This window comes from Corvus cornix, chromosome 4, assembly GCF_000738735.6.
Source record: "Corvus cornix cornix isolate S_Up_H32 chromosome 4, ASM73873v5, whole genome shotgun sequence".
Taxonomy (NCBI): domain Eukaryota; kingdom Metazoa; phylum Chordata; class Aves; order Passeriformes; family Corvidae; genus Corvus; species Corvus cornix.
In genome coordinates this window covers 39,946,020-39,967,919 of record NC_046334.1, presented here as the reverse complement: position 1 = coordinate 39,967,919, position 21,900 = coordinate 39,946,020, and the positions used below count along the sequence as shown (strand labels likewise).

The following is a 21,900-nucleotide window of genomic DNA, read 5'->3' as shown; positions in this document are numbered from 1 at the left end:
CTTCTAGTAAGTGTCAAATAAGCAGCTTCTAATAAGCTGCTTAGAAGCTGTTTCTAATAAGTGCCTCTGCTTTGCCATCCCCAAAGAATTATGCATGAGTTTCTTCCTCTTTTTCTTAAAGGTTCTCAAGCTGGCCATATGTATAGCCATAGCTTGCCCTTCTAGAGATAGCAGTATACCAAGGTATCAACACTTTCAGAAGCTTTTTTTTTCCTTCTTTTTTTCTGAAAGCAGAATTCAAACATTTTGTCATCTGATTCTCTGCAAATGCAGCCTATTCTCTCATAGACAATTCTAACTGTTATTTTATGCAGTGTTTTTTCTTTGACAGCCTTTCAGCCATCACTTTAGAAATGCCTCAGAAGAGTGGCAGTGGTAACTGGCATTTTTTTTCCCCTGTGTCAAATGCAACTCTCTCACCTCCCAAGCGTGAACATACAAAGATCTCTTACTGCCTTTTTTTTTTTAATAACAAAATTAGGCCATAGTTAGCTAAGCAGTGACCTGATTAGTGCTGGATCAACATGCTACCAATTCAAGGTTGTCACTACAAAGTAAGTGTGGTGAAGTCTGCTTGCTCCAAATAAAATGAAAGCAGTCTCTTGACGCAGAGCAATGCTGAAGTCAGCAGTTTCTGTGAAGCGGGCCTAAATGCAGGTTGAAGGATCTCTTCTGTGTATATAGGTAACTACTAGGGCCAGTCTAATTCTTTATAATCAAGTACTTTTTGTCATATTTTTACCCAAGAGAATATGAGAGAAAACAGTTCTAAGTGATTCTTTTGTTCTTTGGCTTTCCTTATCCATAAAAGATTTGGCTTTGTGAGGTATATTTAATGTTTTCTCTAAAGTAGGCCCCCTGAGAGATCCCATGGAGTAATTCACCTTGCTGAGTTAGCAGATGAAGCCATTGGATAGAGTAAAAAAAAGACACTGCCAACTGTGAAGCAAATGAATCAATACCAGTGCAAGGGGATCACTTTGCTTCTTCGATATGAGAAAAGCGGCAGCACAGATGCAATATCTGACATACAGATTAAAAAAACCCAAATATAAACAAACACACACACACACACATTGGGTTGGCTTTTATTGGAAAGCCTAGATGCAATCTATAGTTATCAATTTGTGGAAAATTCAGGACACATATAAAGTTAAGAAGGCAAATTAAAAGAACAATACAAATCAGACGAAATATACATCTCAAAATATCAGGATAGCATTTTGACTGGCATTGTCTAAAATACTTAGAATCTCCTTTCTTTTTTTCTTATTTTTGTAATATGCTTCTTTAATTATGCATATTTTTTCTTTAAAAAGATCTTTTGTTCCTATATTCCCCAAGGTCACTATTTCCTGCAGGAGCATGTCCAGATCACAAGTCTTTTTTTAGCAAGAAATAGGCTCATTATACCTACTAACAAGGCCACTAATTGGCTTGATTTGACTGCATCTAAAATGATCACCAACAGATACTATAATTTGTTGTTTATTGGTGCCAGAACAAAGGAGAAGGGACTGGTACGCGCCAAGTAGAAGATATATTTCAATGTTGACATGTCATACAAGCTTTTCATATTCAAACAGAACAGAAACATTGGACATAATTTAGAATATGAGCCTATTTCAACAGAGAGCACTTACAGCATGCTAAATACAGTGCTGTGGAAGAGCCACCCAACAGAACTGCAAACACCTAGCATTTTACATCTTTTTAAAAGAATACGTAGATCAATGACACGCCTCTGGGGTCTGACATACCATTCTCTCTAAATTTAGGGCCCTCAAGCTTCAAGGGTAAAAGTACTAACAACTAATCTGTGCTTTAATTCTAATAGATGATTAGCATTCATTATATGTGTAATTAGTTCTGTATGCTCTACCAAATACACACATACAGTAATAGCACTGATACTGTAGATTCGGTAGCGACTTGGCTGGGAGAAATTCAAATCTGTTTATCAAACAATCCTAATGTGCAATTTAGAGTATGTAATACCATAGACTCTCAGAATACAAAGCAGTTAGAAAACTATTTTTATTACATCCACTTGAACCATTCATAGTTAAGACACGTTCACTTACTATGTTCTGTCATTATAATACATGGATAGAAATACTGTGTATATTTCAATGAACATCAAACCCCCCAATTTTGTCTCATCTTAAAAATATTTATTTTTGTGGCTGAATTTAGTGCTCTTGAGACTAAAGCTCTGAGAATGGTTTCAGCCAAGATGTAGAACAGATGCCATAGATGCCACCACAGGCTTCCTATAAGGAACCAGCTGCACACTTCAGTTCTTCCTGCAGCAAATATACTGGGCCTTGGAGCAGAGCATGCCAAATCTATGCAGTGATGTGGAGATGCAGACTAGGCACTAGAACTGGACCTTCCTCTCCATCCCCAGGTTTAGTGTTCACAGTAATGAGATTTGATCTGCCAGCTGAAGGCCAGGAGATGAGCCTAGTGAACAGCCTGCCTGCCTAAAGAGCAATTCTGTAGCATCAGGTCAGAGGTACGTTTCTTCTATCTGGAGTTATTAACATCTAAAAGAGCTGTATTATACAGAAGACAAAGTTGACATAACTGGATGAAACTACATAATTTCTTTTTCTTCTTCTACATACAATTTGCCAAGCACCTGAGACACTATTCCTCCATTGTGAAACAAAGCTTCTAAAAAACCAACAGAAACCCCACCTGGTATGAATAAATGTCCATTTATTACATTAGGGGTGGAAAAAGACAAGGAAACCCCAACCTATTAAAGTCTTCCATCATACTAAATGAGACTTATTTGGTTACTGTGCCTTCTAACAATGACTGATGAAGTGGCACTGGCCTGGGTGACAGGAGAGGGAGGGGAGGGAGCTGTGGTCTGATTCAGCCAGCCACTTTGTGGAGTGTCCCATCCTATCAGCAGAGTGATAGATGCACAGCTTTAAACCTAATACAAAAATATTAACACTTTTGGACATTAGTCATCACTGTTATATCTCTACAATATAATCCTTTATACTGTACAGCTATAACATAAAAGGTGCAATTCCTTTTTCTTTAAAAAAAATCACACACAGCACATGTTTTTATCATTTTATTTTTAAGTATAAACTTTTTTAAACACTTTACATAAATTAACTCCTCTGAGACTAATATTTGATGTACAGTAAATTGTAATTCATATAAAAATCCATAAACAACTTGTCTCACATAATTTACAAAAAAATCAGGGTTTCCTTTGCTTATATGCAACAAGGATTCTACTTGCCATTTTCCTCCCAAGGCAAACCATGTTAGCATTGTAAAATCCATTATTAAATTCCCATGGTAGCATAAGTCACTTGTGCCAATGTCCTTTTAGAAAGCAGCACAGTTTAATGCAGTTGGGTTGTCTATAAACAGTAATTTTTGCCCCACGTTTTAAAATTAACAGATATATACCACATCCTATGCAGTGAGAAAGAGAGAGAAAAAGAGAGAGAGAAAAGGAGAGACTACTTCTCGTAAGCAAAGGTCAACAATTCAGTACTATTTGGAAACACTGTATGGGTCTGTATCTTAATTAAATACAGTGCCTCAAAGAAACAGACAGCCTGTTGCAAAATCTGTAGGCCTTTTTATTTTCTTTTTTTCTTCTTTTTTTTTTTTTTAATACTTTTCAGTCCAACTTGAGTGCAGCGATATGCATATGTAAACATATTCTTTAAAGCAGATCACCTTTAAGGTCATTGAGAAAAAAAAGTTTTGTCATTAGCAGTATCATTCTTCTGGAAGGCGCTCTTTTTGTTACAGAGTCTGGATTGTGCTACAGAAAAAAATCTGAGCAAAGATGTAAGCTTAGGCTCAAGTAGTAATGCAGCAAAACAGTTTGGTCTCCTTTTTAGAAGACACTGGTACACAGTCTCTTTGGCAGCCTGAGCTAAGCCAGTGTGTTACCTCTTTCCTATCTCACTTTGTCTGAGGAACTGTATATTGTTAGCGCTGTCTGCTAATTCTGGATATTGCTCCACAGAGAGTACATAGTACCCATCGTATCCTTGTACCTTTCCAGCACTTAGCAACTGCCTCTTTTCTCCTTCTGTCCACAGCCTGGCGCCTTCCTCTCCATCTCTTACTCTCTGTTGTTCTCTGGCCCAGGCACTGGAAAGAGCTCTTTGCCTGGCTTGCTCCAGTATTCGGGCCTTTTCCTCATCAAGTGTCATGCCATAGCGGACGTGAAGCGCTAGAGCACCGTATTGCATTTCAACATCAGCAAACCTACGAGTCCTGCCGTTCACCACAGTGGTGGACTGGGAAACAGTGACATTGATGCCATTCTCTAGGGCCTTACGCCCACTTGTCAGCCTCAGTGTCCCAAGGTCACTCTCAGGGGAGGTGGTCTTGATAAAATAGTGCGTGTCCTTTCCCTCCACAGTGAAATGCAAGTTTTCTAGGTAGTAAGCGTTGTTCAAAACAGCTGCCACTTTTATGCAGTCCTCATTTGCAATGTTGAGCACATTTGTTTGCACTTTGCCTTGATTGACAGCGAGCATCACCCCTTTCCCAATCAGAGACTTTACCGTGGCAAACCACAGCCATGACTTTTCTCCACTGGATTTCCGTCTGCTGACCTGCACTTCTGCCATCCTTCCCAGGGAAAGGAAAGCCTTTGCTTGTCTCATCACTTGTTGTTGCACTCCAGAAATTGGCTGTAAACAAGAACAGACAGAAGTTTTACCAGCCATCTGTAGCCCCCTAAATGCCAAACAGCCAGGATTTCTTGGTGTGCTGCCCGTGGACAACAACAGGATATGCCACAACTGACAGTGCCAAGGAGTTAATTAGATCTGCATACTGCTTGTTCTGCTGAGTTACAAAACTATTTTCCTAATGTTCAGTGCTTTTACTCTTTGTCTCCCTGAGAACCTGCAGAAAAATAATATTTAACTTCAGGGGCTACTTACTGGGCTGCACAGGACAGACTTGCAAAGCCAATACATAACCACAAGAATCACAGAATGGTTTGGGTTGGAAGGGGACCTTGAAAATCATCTAGTTCCAACCCCCCTGCTGTGGGACATCTTCAGCTAGACCCGGTTGCTCAAAGCCCCATCCAACCTGGCCTTGAACACCTTCAGTGATGGGACATCCACAACTTCCCTGGGGAGCTGGTTCCAGGGCCTCACCACCCTCACAGTAAAGATTTTTTTCTTAATATGTAATCTAAACCTACTCTCTTTCAATTTGAACCCATTCCCCCTGGTCACCACCTGCTCTTGTATAGTCTTGTCCCATCAACTGGGTGGCCATCCTCTGGGCTTGCTTCAGCAGGTTTATGTCCTTCCTGTGCTGGGGACCCCAGAGCTGGATGGAGTATTCCAGCTGAAGTCTCACCAGGGCAGAGTAGAGGGGCAAAATCCCCTCCCTTACCCTGCTGGCCACACTGATTTTGATGCAGCCCAGGACATGATTGGCTTTATGGGCTGCCAGTGCACATTGCCAGGTCATGTCATGTTAAAACAGGTAAGAACTGTCTTACTCTACAGTGTCATCTTACTATGGTGTCATCTCTTCCCCTGAGCTTGCTCAGATATGATTCCTGTCTACCATGCATCCAGTCAAATTGAGGAGATTTTTGTAGGTCATGAAGCTGTGCTTTAGAATTGGAACAAGCCTTTCTTTATGCTGAGTCAGGAGGTAAGAGTCTCTCAAGTAGCAGCAGCCTGAGACCAAACTGCAGGGAGGCTCTCATAATCCCTCAAGCTGCTAAAGGAATGAGGGAAATAAACTGTAATGACAGTCTTTACAGTTAAAGACAAGGAAGCAAATGGTATGGACCAGTGAGGTGGGGACTGGGGACTGATACCCTTTCTTACAAATACTTGCAGAAACTGATAAAAGGGCATGTGTGAAAAGACTGTGGCCAATCCGGCTGTGTGACCTTCCATTTCACTCCAAGTATCAGCTTCCTGCCTCAAAGCGCTTTTCCCCAAGAACTTCAGCTGGGTGCAACGGTGAATACAGCACTGTTTTGTTTATAGCTAGCAAAGACAAGGGGCAATGAATGAAAAGAACCAACAAGCCAGTCTAATGGAAAAGCTAGGAGTGTCATGGAAGAGCTGTGTGTAGCCCACTATGCCAGATGCACTCTCAGTAAAGAGGATGGCTGGGGAGTGGGACCGTCGGCATAACTGCAGTCGTTAGCCAGAAGAGCTGAAAGGAGCAGAAGCAGCTAGCAGGAATGGTTAGCTAGTGCAGCTAGATAGCAAAACAGCTCAAATTACAGGGTCAGCTGTGGCTGGGATGAGACCTTACAACTGTGCAGAATAGACACATCAGTCTAACCCTGGGTCGTAACAGCGACAAGCTGTGAATGAGCTGTACTGATAGAGGTGGAGAGCAGACAGCTGCCCTGGCAGTTGCCTCAGCAGGAAACAAAGATTTAAATAGCTTTGGCTGCACTTTTGAAAAGGAGTACTTCGTTTTTGATGATGATCCAGTTTATCTTCCAATTGACCCCTTCTCCTTTCAGTAAAATACTGCTTGAACCGTTTGATTCACTGCTGACAAATGAGTCAAAAGCATGTTTTGTTTTCCTAAATTTCTGGATGGGAGACTAAGCAGGAGTCATTAAGATTCAAACAACATTTAATTCAGCCTTGCTGCTGATCAAAGCCTGGCAAAAAGTTTGCAAAGGCTTCTCTGTTTTGCCACAAGGGTAGCTTTCTGGAGGGGACAACTCCTGACGGAATTATGAATTAACTTGGACTCTCCATTCTTCTTGAATGTGGCAGATTTCTGTCTGCACTTGCTAACAAGTGTGGATTTCAGCTGTTGAAAATCCTATGTAAAAGCTATTGAGCACAAAATATATTGTAGACAGCAATCATCAGTGAGAGCAGCAAGATGCTATAGCAACTCCATAATGACAAAGTTTGTTTATTTTTAACATGTATCCTCAGAGCTCAGTAAAGCTCACTCACTCCAGAATGTTTCAAAATGCTAAGTGGTTTCTGTGTTTACTTCTGCCTCCTGGTTGCATGTGCTTGTTCACCAGTGAATATCAGAGTTGCAGCTTCTTCCTACCTGAGAATTTTGAATCTTTGTTTTCCTATCACATGCTTCTTGCTCTGTCATGTCACATGCCCCTGGCATTCCTCATGTTATTGAGCTCTCCCCTGAAGATTTTTGACAACTAGCTGTCTGTTCTCATCTCTTTGACCACACTGGTTCTGTTCCTGGTATGCATTTGCTGGTGTTAGTGGATGATTTCATTCTGTAGCCTTTGAGACCTAAATAAACAACTTCTGATAGTTCTTCACAGCCATGCCTGATGACAGGTTTCTTATCTCCCATTACAACCGGGGTGCTTGCCATGCTCCTCCTTCACTGCTTTTGTTGCTCATGGGAAACATTAATCAATCCCATGTTGTGCTCTAAGGTCTTTCCCTGTTACTCAATTACTTGCTATTAAAAATTAACTAACTAACTGACTAACTAACTAACTGACTAACTAACTTCCTAAATACAAAGTTAGCTTCCATATGTTCCCTTCTGCTGGGCCACCCTTCTAAGGACTTTTGTCTACATTAGGTTGTAAGATTTTTTAAGATTATATCATCTTTAATTCTTGTAACATTCTCTATCATGATTCTTGTAGAAAGAGATACTTTTTGACTGCTTACAATGGGATCACTCATTTTAATGTCTCTTAACTCTTCCTTCTAAACCAAAAACAATAGGATTTTTGAGGACGTAGGTCTTTGATCTTTGAGTAAGCCTAATTTGTAAATACAATTTTCTTAAATAGCAGACTTAGGTTTTACTTCCGCATTTATTTTTCATTATTTAAAACTGTAGCAGGTTTTCAGGATGAAAGTTCATTTTTTTGCTTTCAAAGAATTTCATAAGCACCTGAGTTTTACTTTTATGTAATATAATAGGTTTTACCTCAGGTAATTTCAGTTTCAGTATTTTATCTCTACATGTAACACATGGTGTCCATAACGCATGGCTAAAATTAAAAAGAAGTAAAATTATAGTGGTGCTTGTTATGTGTATGTTTTATCACCTGTTCTGTTTATTTCACAGTCCATTTTTTAACTACAGTGTTCAGTTACTGTCTTCAGGCAGAATGTTAGTACAAATATAATCTATGTAGTTTCTGCTATGAAATTAGACATCTTTAAAGCATCTTAAACTTGTTTTCATTGATTATTGTCTTTTAAATTTTTATTATTGCTGAAAGCAAACAAAAGCTTGTATAAAATAGTACCTAACTGAGCAAAGCTGTAAAAAAACCCCTCCATCTGTAATTTCTTAAATTCTTTTGAAACTAGATAAAGGTATTGTTTGGATTTAATTTAGCAAATAACTCTGGCTGTCAGAATTATCCATGCCTAGTAAGATCTGAATAGAAGGGAACATTCTATCTTGTTCAATTTTTATATTTAGTTTTGTTTCTTACTGGTATGTCTTCCCATTGCTGGCTCTTCACAAGTTCATAAGAAGGTTCTGTTAAATCAAATTTTGGAACTGGGAAGCCAGGGATGGCATTGTGCAGATGGAAGCCGAATGTCACCAGCCAGCTGTTAACATCTGAAAGAGAATAATTATAAGAAAAAAAATTGAGAAAAATATTAGAATTGTTCTATATTTTGCAACTATACCATTTTTACATATAATAGCTTTTGGCATAGTTGATTTCCTTTTGTATCATGAACATTATTCAACAGTCTTCATTTTGATATGTATGGATTTAGATTTGTGCTATAGCGACAATAGCAAACTTATACAGGAAACTTATAGCTCTAAACTTAAAAGAAAATGTCTGCTCTATATTAGAGTTGCACTAGGCTCAGTTGAAAGGTATTGCAGGGTTCAGCAAGTCTGAAGGCCTCTGTGACTTCCAGAACAATTATGGCAGTGCAATTGCAATTGAAGGGAGATTTCCTTGTCATACAGCCTAAACTAACTGGAATTTCATGATCAGGCTAAACATGCTTTATGTCACATCTTCGTCATCAATACTTTAAAACAAAGCAAAAAAAAAAAATACTGCAGAGCACATCCTCTCCTTTTGGTGTGTATGTGTTATTGTAATGTCTTCAAACTACTCCTGAAATAGCACCTATATGGCAAATTACCTTTTAAATTATTTGGCAGATATTTTTTGTTGATTCAAGAGAAATCTGGTCCTCTTCAAAATGATGTTGGATTGATGAAATTAAAAGCTAATGAAATGCATCAGTAAGCAGACAGGATACTAAATTATCATTAGGTAACATTATTTATGATACATTTTATATTCTGTTAAAAATAAATTAGGGGTGCCAACAATTAGTTAACAATTGTTTGGGAAGAATGAGTGCTCTGCCTTGTTTCTGTTTTTTTACACTGTCTTCCACAAATACTATGCTTAGAGGTTGGCAGAGTGGCTCCTTACCAAGTCTAGTAATTTTTATTTAAGAAAGCTCACAATAAGTGGAACAAGGAAGCAAATTTTTCTAAAAATTAAAGAATAAAAAATATTTATCTTAAAATAATTTCTAGCATTTTCAAATAAATGATATGCCTCATGAGGTGCTGCATCTAAAACTGCCAGTCAGCCAAATTGCTAATTGTAATAATAACCTTATATAAGTAGTGTGTGTCTGTGCATTTCAGACATTAAAGATGTTAAGAAAAGAACCAAAACTGTATTTTGAGGACAATTTCTGAACTAAGTGCATGATTTTCAATGCCACAAAGAATCTGATTCTAACTGCATGCCCTACAGCACATGCTGCTAAAAGAGGACAGATTCAGAGGTCTGTTATTGTCCTTACTCCCAGGCAGCCTGTTAGCAACCCACTTAATAGCTGCTGTTTGTTAAATGAATGCAAACCCACTTGATTCCCAGGATGCTCTTATAAGTGGTAGTCTCACAGCTCCTATGTGAGCAGGGCTGAGCCCTTGCTGTAGACTGGCAATGTCTGTGTATTTTGGATTATTAACATCTATTCAAATACAAAAAAATCAAATGTATCTGAGCCAAAAATTCTGGTGTCATGCAGTCAGATTTTTGGTGTGTAGAATAATGGAAAACACTACACATGACTAACTTTAGAACCACAGAAAGCATATAGGTTCTCTAGGAATTGAGATATGAAAGCACGTTAGCACCTTTCTTTGCCAAAAGAGAAGTTCACTCCTTTATCTATACTATCATATTCCTCCTTCCCTGCACCTGGCTGTGTACTCATTACTTTGTGCTAGCCCTGGAGCTTATTGGGCAATTTATATTAGCAGCCTTGCAAAAGCCTACCCTGGAAAATATCAACCAACTTCCAGTGAATATTTTCTGTGATGTTGGTGAGTTAAACTGATCACAGAAGAACCCTTCCTGTCCTTGCTACCTACAGTCTCATTCCCTCTAAATTGGATGCCTATAGATCCAGCATCCCCAAGCTACAATGAAGTAACTTTCTCTTACCTGTGATATAATCCTTCACATCGTGTATTTTACTGGCCGGGTTGTTATTTCTGAACATGTACAAATTAAAAGGAGCTGGATCCTTCCCAATTCTCTTCCAGATTTCAATATCGGGTGTTGTCCACCGGCCTGCCAGTATATCATAATCTCTTTCTCCAAAGTGGACTAGCTTGGTCAGTGGGTCATACAAGCCTCCGTGGAATCCAATTACCAGCTGGAAATCAAGGTTAGAGTCAAAATAGATCTCTCCATAGGCAGTGTATTGAATTTGTTTAAGCATGAGACCATTGCTACTGAAAACAGCCAGTGGTGTCCCCGTATTGTCTGATGCAATGTAAAACTCATCCCCACTGCTAATTTCCATGGCAAAAAGGTGTCCTTGCAGATCATAGTAAAGAGATGTGATTTCAGAACTTGAGTGGTTATATACATGAGTTATCCTGGTTGGGTAAGTAAGGTCTGCATAAAAGAACTGGAGATGCTGTCCAAGGCTAGTTTTACTGGAAACTCGTCGTCCAAGTCCATCATAACGGTAAATCACTGTCCACCCACTGCCTTTGCTATAAACTCGAGTAAGAAGGCCCTTTGAACTGTATTCAAAGATTTCGGTACCCCTCTGACGCAGAAATCCATCTTCATCTAACCTGTACTGTACATCTCCTAGTCGAGTTATTCTGTCTCTCAGGTCGTACCGAAGTGGCGTCAAACGGGCGCTGCTGCTGGGGTTGAGCAAGTGGAGGTTGCCATTCAGGTCATAGTTGTATCGCCACATTATTTTTTCATTTAGATAAACTGTCTGGAGCTGACCATCTACATCATATTCGTAAGCATATTTTGTGGTGTTGGCAAATGGCCCAATCTTAATTTCTCTTTTTGTCACTCGTCCCATGTTATCATACTGAATTGTAATCCAATACATTAGTGACCGAAATATTTCATACTGAATTTCCTTGATGCGCCCATGTGCATCAAAGTGTTTTGTGTACGTCATTACAGCTGTTGAAATGATCTGGTTAATATCATAATATATGACTCCAAATTTTCCAAATTGTTCAACTTTGCCAGAGATATCATCAAACTGGTAGAGATCAATAGGCAATGGGGTTTCATTGATGACACCTTGCATGCTAGTCACTCTGAAGCTATTGTCATAGCTGTAGTCAAATCGGGCATTTACCATTCCGTCTTCACTAAAGCGAAATATCTGTCTGTCAATCAATGGGCCAATTTGTCTGTATCTAATGGTGCAGATAAAACCATCGCTTTGGAGGTTTACTGTTTTCAGGACTCCTGCTGTCTCATCATACGTAAAACTAACTCTAGTACTATCATATAAAATTTCTGAGAGCTTGGTCTGCCGTCTGTACTTGAATAATACTCTTCGGCTTGTCCCCAGGAAAGCAGTTTGAAGGAGCTGTCCTTCTTCATTGTAGTCCATTATAACAGAAGCATTGCTTTCCGGGGGGTTGTATATATTCCGGTAATAGCCAATGGAGCGGATAGTCTGCATGGTATGACGAGCAACGCTGGGCATGGTGACAGCAGAAAGCCGATCCAACAAATCATATTCGAAGATATACTGCCGTTGGCTATGGAGCAGAAGAACCATTGACTGAAAATTAAGAACAGATTTTTATCATGTGACAAACGGTGCAGTTTCTCCCCTCCCGCCATATACTGATACTATTTCTTCACAAAAATGTGACATTCCCACTTGAGAAAATTATCTCCTCTTTAATTGAGTTATCCTTGACCTTACATGTTGTTAACATCTCCCTGCCTAATTTACTTGTATGCTTAATTGTAAGAGGTTCTGTAATTAGTAGTTCCACATTCATAATTTGCTACTTGTTATGACTGTATCACTCTTTTATCAAGCATTCACAGCTAAACAGCAGATTGTCAATGGATTCAGATAAGTCATGTTTAATATGGGAAGAAGTAAAACTGTCTTAGAGCCATTAACTCACGAGGAGAACAACATATGGGAGATAGAATTTCTTCCCTACAATTAGAGATGATTTTGAAGAATTTGAATAGCCTGAGATCTCTGAATACCATGTTCTTGTTCTGTGAGCTTTTGAGACATAGGCAAAACAATTGTTTGATTATTCATATCAAAAGGAGCTACTTGAATTACTCTGACATTTTTCTAATGCGTGGCTATTATGTATCATGGGTCTTGATTAAATTATGTCTGCGATGACTAGTAAACAGTATTTTCTGAGCAACAGCTTCAACAGAAATATATTTAAACCCCTGAAAGAAATGGATTCTCTTTCTGCATAGCAGACATGAGATTCACAGGTATTTCTAGAAGGAGAGCTATATATACATATATATTGATTCCTAATATTTTGCCTATCCCTTATTTTGATGCTACAACATATAGCAAGTACAAATTGACAGCTGTAACTATTTAGAAAAAAGAGCTTTTCTTGGTAGTGAAAAAAGCTCACAACAGTGAAGCATTTGCAAACAAATTATTTTCAGCTGAATTGAATTGCAGATAGTCCCTGTACCTTATTTTAAGTGTTAAGATAAAAGGTAAATACAGATGCTTCTTGTTAGTCAGTGGCCTAAATAATTGAAAAACACATCAATTCCTAGCAATTAGCTACAGCATGATTACATATCTGTGGAATGAAACATTCCCCTTGGAATCACATGTTGATACTTAGAATAATTGCGATGTGCTTCTGCTACCTATTTTTTGCTTTGTATGCAGCAGTGAGGTGCTGCAGATTTTGAGCACATTCCAAGCATTTTTAAAAACCTGAGTGTTCTTTACCTTTTCCAAATATGTGTAACTCCAAGTTTTCCCATCAGCAAACACTCTAGACACTATCCTTCCCTGTCCATCATACTCTATTTTTTCACTAGTCGTGCCTCGCTGTATGCTGCCTATTTGACCTGTGGATGAATAGGTAACATTGACAGCCATCAGCTTGCTGCTCGGGAGCCACAGGGTGGGGTGCCCTGACGTGTCGTAGGCAATCCTCAGCAGGAATTTACGGTGGTCATCGTAGATCTTTTCTGTCTTTGTGGTTCGATCAAAGTCAACTGAAAGGAGGTTTCTGCCATTAACCTTTTTAAAGCAAACAAAATGACACAATAAATCATGCTGTTCAAACCCCAGCCACCTGTTATTTCCACAAAGCTAGCTATTCTTTAAATACCACTTACAGTGATTGATTTGCTATATGTGTGAATTATTTTAGCAATTTCTTGATATAATTGTAAGGCACTATATTAGTATCTACCTTAGAAGGTCTAATTATATGAAGAGATGGCTCAGAATTTGTTGCAATGTGTTCTTTCTTGATGCTTAGTCAACTGCTAAGAAAATACTGAAAGATGTGTACTGAAAACTTCTGTAATAAATGGGGTCATTTCAGTGAACAAACTACTTCTTTTGTAGGCAGTCTGAAGTATATCTAGCAAATTATTGTCAAAATATATTCCCAGCAACTGCTTTTCCAGTTCGTAACAACCATGCTAAGAAAGAACTGAATCCCAATCCTTCACAGCAAGTATTTTTCAAAAGAGTAAATACAGAATTAAGATCTTCAAAAGCATGTTAGATCTTCAAATTAAGGTTAAACAGTTTTTAGAACATAGGCATCCCCCTTCTGGATCAAATGGAAATTTAATTCAGTGCGCCATCCACTGCTGCAATGTATTTATAAGGCTGAAATCCTTAGCAGAGGATTGTATCTTTCTCCTAGTTAACTGACCACTTAAAGCCATAAATGACTAGGAGACTACTGAACCATTGAAAAACAGTTAAAAATGCTTTGAAGTTTGTAAGTATTTTGATTTGAAAATAAAGCCTTAGCATAGACACATTTATGTTGAAAACATTGTTATTGATATGTTTAAACTACAGTGATGGATAGTGGTTTCTAGGTAATACTTTTACATTGAAATCCACCCCCCACCTCCCTTTAGTGTTCCAAATATGCCAACTTTCAGTTTCATTGAATTAGCTCTCATTTTTGAATTTATAAAAACAAAATGTCTGGTTTTCTTTTCCTATACCAGTATCTTTTCATTTCTCCATTCCCCTCAGCACTGAATTGTGTTTTAGTGTTCTCCAACAGGCCTCGAGGGTTTCTTTGTTCATCTGTAAATCATTTCTGTATCTGCTGTGTCTTTTAAAAGTTTTTCCAGGTGGGGTGAAAAAGTGATAACTGAGATTTTTTTCAACACTATATTTTGCAAACATGTGGGAATTAGGGTAGAAATGGACAGAGAGCTGTGTGAATTAAGAATTTTTAAAAAATTCCTTTTCAAGTACTTCATACATACATTACAAAAGGTGAACAAAGATGGCTACATAACATTCACAAAAAAAACGAGAATAGATAGGGATACACCAAAGAAATGACCGGAAGATTTTTTCATTTTTTCAGGCTGAATGTTCAAAACTCCATATATCATGGATGGTAATACTTTTACCCTGAGGCTGATAAGCTTCTAAAAGATCAATATAAATTAGATCCTTTATTATTGTTATAAAAAGTATTAAAGTGCTGGTGATAGGCCATAGGCATATAAAATTCCTCCAAATGCTCAGTTTTGCTCAGTCTGTCTATTTATATACAATACCTTTCTCTTTTTTAATATGAAATCACTGGCATGAGAGGAATCTGCACTATCAATTTAAGAAAAAAATCACATTTTCATGTAGATCTCCTAAGTAAAGAACACAAAGTCTAGCAGATGCAGAATAGCTGTTTTACCTATTTAATGAACCATCAATTGTTATTTAAATATAATCTGAAAAATGAATGCTACAGGACTGATTCTAGACATAGGTTAAACTTAGCTGTGAAGTATTCCCATTCAACTCCTTTTTTGTAATATCTTTTTTACTTGTTTTCAGGTAGGTTTTTAAATTTTTTCCAACATCTAATATTAGCTCATTTATCTAAATTCATCCTTAAATTTTCTTTATCTCTGGCTTTTTTTCCCCCAGTGTCTCCCACATATGCGTGCACTCATCTCTGCATGTCCTTGCCTGTTTTGCTTCTCTGATTTTTTTCCTTCCCTTTCTCTCCACCTCCCCTTTCTTTACATTTAATTACGATTTTTATAAATTTTCTCGTCCACCTCTCAGGATTAGACACTGAAGTTAAAATGGACACTTCTGATTTCTGAACTGGCAAAGAAAGAAGGCTAGTTTTATGGCTAAGGCAGACGTCCAAGCAATTGTGGTTAATTTCTTGGCTTAGCACATCCTTCCGGTATAAATTGCAACAAAGTACTTAATCCGCTATCTCACTGCCCTAGCTGCTAACTGGGATAATGTCATCCCTTGCCTTCTCACTTCCCATCTGTTTGGTCTGTGTAAGGGCAGGATAGGAGGGGAAGGAAAGGAAATACCTCTTGTTCCAGCCAGTTTCATGCTTTCAGACTTTGCTGACAGAGCTCTTGCATTCAGGCATGTGAGCTTTTGGTGAAATTTTGGCTGTACTTGCCTAATCTCTCAATACAGATGGGCAATTAGAGTAACAATGAGTTTTGGTGATACAGCTTCTTTCATTGGGCAGGGTAGGGCTGGAATAGCTCATCTCAGCTACAGCAGTGCCTTCTATGAAGTGCTTCTTGATAACATCTCTGCTAAAAATGCTTCTACAGGAAAAGTTGAATATTTTTATTGTGTCCAAGACAAACAAACTCCAAATATATCTGAAACCTCTGGGTTTCATTATGATTAAAACTGTACTTCAGGACATTTCCACTGAAGAGACACTTAATGACACAAAACTGAATCTTCTGACAGTCCCTACCTACTGTCCTGATATGTTTCAGTAATTCACATCTCCGTCTATCCACCTCTGCTTTAATTCCTGTTTTTCTTTCCAGTGAGAAGCATGAAATCTGTTTGTGATTCCTCTGTTGGGAGTAGAAACATATTGTTGTGTCTTACAGAGAGATTCAAGAGCTAATGTGAAAACTGGGGACCTCTGCATAGCTGGGAGTATGTCAGGTCTCAAGAGGAGGCAGAGCAAATGCCTCTTGTGAGCTCCCTTGTCTGTGTTACCGGTCTAGTCTGGGTGCATCCCTTGAGACAGAATTCATACCAGCTCCTTTATTTGAGACCTTTGTGAGACCCTCAGTACAAAGGCCCTAAAAGGGCTCTTCCGTGCAGAGGACTGGCAGGACCTTTGCCTATGACCAGCCTATAGATCAAACATACAGCTCCAGAGACAGAACTAGCTTATTGAACAATTAAGCACCAAGTTGGAACAAAAGCAAGATTGACAGAAGATTGTTGAGTTAAGGAAGGGCAACATAATTCCTAATTAATTTCTTTAGAAAGATTACTAGTACTGGGTAGAACTAATACAAGAGAGAAAACCAAGAGAGTATCTGACAGTGTACTTTATAACATTAGATACTGCATATGTACAACACAGTGAAAGTGTCACAGAGATGAGTACATTTACTGAAAATACATTTTGTCACGGTTTTTTGTCTACATTTGTCTTCTTTGCAGCAAAATGCTGATGACATATCTGTCTGTACATGGAAATTATGAGCTCCATAAGTTATTCCTCTTCTTTCTCTTGTTTTCTTTTTCTACTTTCCTACATCCCCCATCCACCCCTGACTGACATTTTGGTAATACCTTTCCATGTAAATCAATTTCACAAAACATTCCTCTTTTGTTCATTGTCATTGCTGACAAGTTTCTTTCCTTTTTTTTTTTTTGAGGCATTTTTCTCTTATTAGCTCATTCTCCACCTGCCCTACTTCTCCCATTTCTATATACACTTTTAATCAGTATTATTTTATCCTAATCAGTAATCTTTCATTTTCCCTGCCATCTTGTTAAATCTTTCCAATTTGTTTGCTCTTCTCTTTTGGTTTGGTTTTTTGGTTTTTTTTGTTGTTGTTGTTGTTGTTGTTGTTGTTGTTGTTGTTGTTGTGGTTTTTTTTTTTTTTTTTGGTGTTAATTTGTCTAAGTTAAAGTTGCCCCTGACAACTTTACCTCCTCTTTTTAACTTTTACCTCCTCTGGCACTTGAATGCCAAAACTTAGCATTACTTCTGAGAACTGCACACTCATGGTGATTTGTTTCACTGCCAAACCTCTCTTGGGCTTCTTTAATAAATGAACAGGTGTATCCATAATGGCAGGTGTATTATACCACTGTGGTATGTAATGACATGCCTATGAACCAGAACCACAAGGATGTGCTTCAGAATCATGGCTTCCTTTTCCTCTTCCTTATCCATGTAAGATAGCTGCCACAGGTAGGTACTAGTATATTGTTCTTAAGCAGCAGCTACTGTACATAATTGTTCTTCCTTCTTGGAAAAAAATACATTCCTCTTGTAGAGAAGGTGGTAGAGAGTAATATAACCTGCATAACAGCATGCCCTCCTTTCTTGTCCCAATGGAAGGTACAAAATATTTTAAGATTTCAAATGGCAAGAAGTCAAGTGGCCTAGGCCTTATTTTAAAGAACTGAGTTCAGTTCTAATAGTAAGTCTGATCTGTGATGTGGTCTTAAAATGGTCTCCTGGCAACACAATTTTAAATGCTTAATCTGTGTTGTCTTTACCAAATGGCTGTCATAAATCATAGTTTGCTTCCTACTTGTATTTCACTCACTATATAGGAAGAAGAAATGCCAACAAAATGGTAAAGACATATGTTGGAGGAATATGCCATACACATGCACACACAGTTAAACTCTACCATAGAAGTAAGTCGTAGTACAATTTTAATTTAAAATAAAAAAAAAAAGAAATAAAATCCAGGGATCATGCTAACTTATGGTAGAATAAAACAGGATCCTGAATCGGTTGCATGAATTCAGTACCAGAAAGAAAAACAGTGAAGGAAAGCAGAAAATTATTCCTTTTAACCATTCCAGGCTAAAACCAACAGTTTAAATTCCAGTGTGCTGATTTCAGCTGGGATAAAGTTAATTTTCTTCACAGAAGCTAGTACAGGGCTATGTTTTGGATTTGTGCTGAACACAGGGTTGATAACACAGAGATGTTTTTGTTACTGCTGGGCAGGGCTTACACAGAGCCAAGGCCATTTCTGCTTTTTGTACTGCCACACTGGTGAGGAGACTGGGGGTGCATGGGAGGCTCGGAGGAGACACAGCCGGGACAGGTGACCCCAGCTGACCAAAGGGATATTCCAGACCATATGGGATCATGCTCAGTGTGTAAACTGGGGGATCTGCCCAAGTCACTGTTATGTGTGATGGGGCACTGCTCTCCTGGAGATGGCTGAACACCTGCCTGCCCATGGGAAGCAGTGAATTAATTCCTTGTTCCACTTCTTTTTGTGTGAGTGGCTTTTGCTTTCCCTGTTAAACTGCCTTTATCTCAACCCATGAGTTCTCTGGACTTTACTTTTCCAATTCTCCCCAATCCTGCTGGTGGGGGAGTGAGTGAGCAGCTGTGTGGGGCTGCTGCTGCCTGGGGTTAAACCACGACACACAGAAAAGAGCAATTAACAAATAAAACAGCCAATAAATGAAGTAATAAAAACAAGTACTTCCAGATCTACAGTCAACTTGTCTGCAATAAATATGCTGTGGTTGTTGGATGGCAATACCTACAGGAATATCTTTACATTTCCTCATTCCTTTATGAGAACGCAGTAGATATGCTTGTGCTTACCCTAAGCTTTCGGCCAAAGACATTGACTTTTCCTTGGGCTTGCTCTTTCCGGAATCGCCACTCCACCAGGTTCTGCCCGTTCTCCCCTGGGAGGGTCATGTTTCTCTTTGCCATGGTTGGGTTGGCAGTGCCAGCCAAGACGTGCGGTTCTGTCTGGTAGTGTGAGTCCAGGCCGCTGGCGTATAGGATTCTCAGTGAGCCGTCATAACCAATCTGGTAGCTATTTCTTAACTGATCTGAAAAGGCCAAGAAGAGAATTACAGGTTACCTACACGGGTTAAGACTCTGCCTTTGTACTGGACACATATTTATGCAATATGTGCATCTTGACTTCACATAACTGACTCAATGGTAATAAAGAGCCAGGGTGAGATTGTTAAGAATAAATGTATCCCATAGGACCAAAAATGCCTTTAGGACATCATCAAAGTTACTTAAACACTTAAGAAAGTCTCATCCTCACAGTATATCTTTTGGACTGCCACAAAACACATTCTCTGCTGTTTCATTAGGCATTTTTGGCCTAATCCTAAGCATATGACTACTCACTTTTGCAAGGATGTGGTTGCTGGGGTATTGCATGCTATTTTTAAGCTAAAATATCACTTCATACTATTTCTGTACCTATTTCCTTTTCAATCCATCTCTTCTTGCCAAGATTCCTTTCTAATACAAAGTAAGTATTTTACTTCCCACAGCTGCTCACAAAAGCTATTTGGTTAGAAAACTTACTTAATTCCACGTTTGTCGCAAGTACTGCTTTCCTTGAACAGTTGTTTCTATATAGGTGTAAAAATGTGAATGTATCACCCGTTCCTCCAAACACTGTGCCCCTAAAGTTTCACTTCTATTTGCTGCTTGTACCACAAGAAAACAATTTTCAGGCTGGTATCTGCTGAGAAATCTTTTGTTTACAGTACCTTGAACCATGGTATAGAAAGAATCAATGGATGATAAGTTGGAAGTGATGCTGACATCTTCCTCTCTGCTGGATGACTCAATGTCCACTGTAATGGCCCTTTCCATTTCCCCATGAAGGTTAGTGACGACTCCAGTTGGGAATGTAACGTTTGTTAGACGGCCCTCGCTATCGTAGCTAAAAAAAAAACCAGACCGTCCAGAAATGATACATAGCAGAAACAAATTGTTTTCACTTACAAGTAAAATGAACAAAAATACCAGCTACTCATATTGTTAAGGCATTTTTGCTTTTTTATGTGTGCATGGGATAGGCATAGCAAAGACTTCAAACGTGCTTTGAAGTACTCAAAAGCTGCTTAACTACAGCAGCCTCAATGGTGATAGCAAGAGCAAACAGATGGATCTTCAGATCTGCATATTATTCTTTGAAGTGTGACCAGATCCTGCTGCACATCTAATTCACCATTTCAAAGGAAGCATATTTTTTGGTGCTAAATTCTGTAGCATTCTGTACTCACTCCCTATTACTGGACTAGATTTTACTTTTATTGAGTAGGAATCCTCAAAATTTTTGAAAAAAGGGTATCTTAATAAGAGTGTCTTTTGGGCCTTTCTTATTCAATGATTATGCAGAACACCTGTCCTCCTGAGTGCTTATTGTCCCTTGTATTACTATGAGTACTATGAAACAGAATCTGGGGTAATATTTAATCTACTTAAGCTGCTTGTAGCTGGAAACCAGAACAGCTAGCATCTCTAACTTGTTAACTGCCTGCGGATCATAGTTTGAGAATTGTGACACAAACCATGAGATTTTTTCTTCTGTGTCAACTGACATTTATTTAAACCAACAGCTATATATCCACTTAATATGAATAGGTAGATAGAATTTCTGTAATTGAAGTAGATCTATGACATCTAAACCATGTCTTCTCTTATGCTGTTAGGTATACCCTGTTGGTACATGACCAGAGACCATGCTCACATCCAAACGTATTTTGGACACAGTATATAGAGAGAGGTAAAGCACAGTGTGAGCTTGTGGTCATAAAACTTGTCTTTAAGATTAGCTCTTCCAGTACTACAGTCTTGATTTGTCAGCCTAGGTGTTCTGCTGAAGCTCCTTGTTTTGAAGTATAGCCTGTCTGTAGCTGCAACAGAGAAAAAAGCACCCGAAGGATGATTCCATGCCCATGTATGACCTGTTTGCTCTCAGGAGTTTGCCATTCCTCTCCTGTGACCATGTAGTTAGAAGCTGAAGAACGCCTGCCTTAGTCTCTTAAAGTAACTAGAACATGACCCTGCAGGTCCCCACAATGTGCTGGACATTTCATGCTGATAATTATCATCAAAATTGCTCCTACTGGAAAAGAAAAGCAAAACAAAAAAAAGCCCCCACAAAGCCCCAAGTGTATCACTGAGGCTACAGAAACTTTCTTAAATTGAGTTAATCCTAACAGCTGTAACCCACAACACACTTTCTCTGAACAGCATGAGTACTGCACAGCATTGCTGTAACTGAAAAGATTAAGTTAAGAAAATTTTTCTTCCAGTTACAAATCTTACTCTGTAGATTTGACAGCTTTTTGCATACGGTCATTTCCCTCCTTTTAGCACAGTTGATTTCCCTTGTTTGTGTAAGACTTTCACTTAGCAACAGGCAAGAGAAAAGAATGTTTAAAAATCAGAAACCATACTGCAAGCCAGGGAAGTCAAGTGGGGAAACTTATTTTTTGAATTAAGTACATTTCATGATAATGGGGTTTCTTCCAGTGTGTTTCTGTCCCTAATTGGGGTTCTTTTTAACATACTGGACTCGGCAAGCTGAGATACTCCATTTATGCGGGAGACCAAAACAAACATACTGAA

At 38.6% G+C, this 21,900-nt stretch overlaps 1 protein-coding gene across 15 annotated transcripts in view; it reads right to left on the bottom strand.

Annotated features, from left to right (window-relative positions):
• Positions 1-1,072: 1,072 nt before the first annotated feature.
• Positions 1,073-21,900, bottom strand: part of TENM3 (teneurin transmembrane protein 3) — a 1,315,365-nt gene continuing 1,294,537 nt past the window's right edge. For all 15 annotated transcript variants that reach the window (XM_039550639.1, XM_039550640.1, XM_039550642.1 and 12 more), the window contains 6 exons: positions 20,031-20,206; positions 19,111-19,346; positions 13,248-13,544; positions 10,457-12,068; positions 8,450-8,580; positions 1,073-4,691 (listed from right to left, as the gene is read on the bottom strand). In XM_039550639.1, coding sequence (XP_039406573.1) covers positions 3,936-4,691; positions 8,450-8,580; positions 10,457-12,068; positions 13,248-13,544; positions 19,111-19,346; positions 20,031-20,206 — 3,208 coding nt within the window. In that variant the 3' untranslated portion in view covers positions 1,073-3,935. The remainder of the gene's footprint in view (positions 4,692-8,449; positions 8,581-10,456; positions 12,069-13,247; positions 13,545-19,110; positions 19,347-20,030; positions 20,207-21,900) is intronic.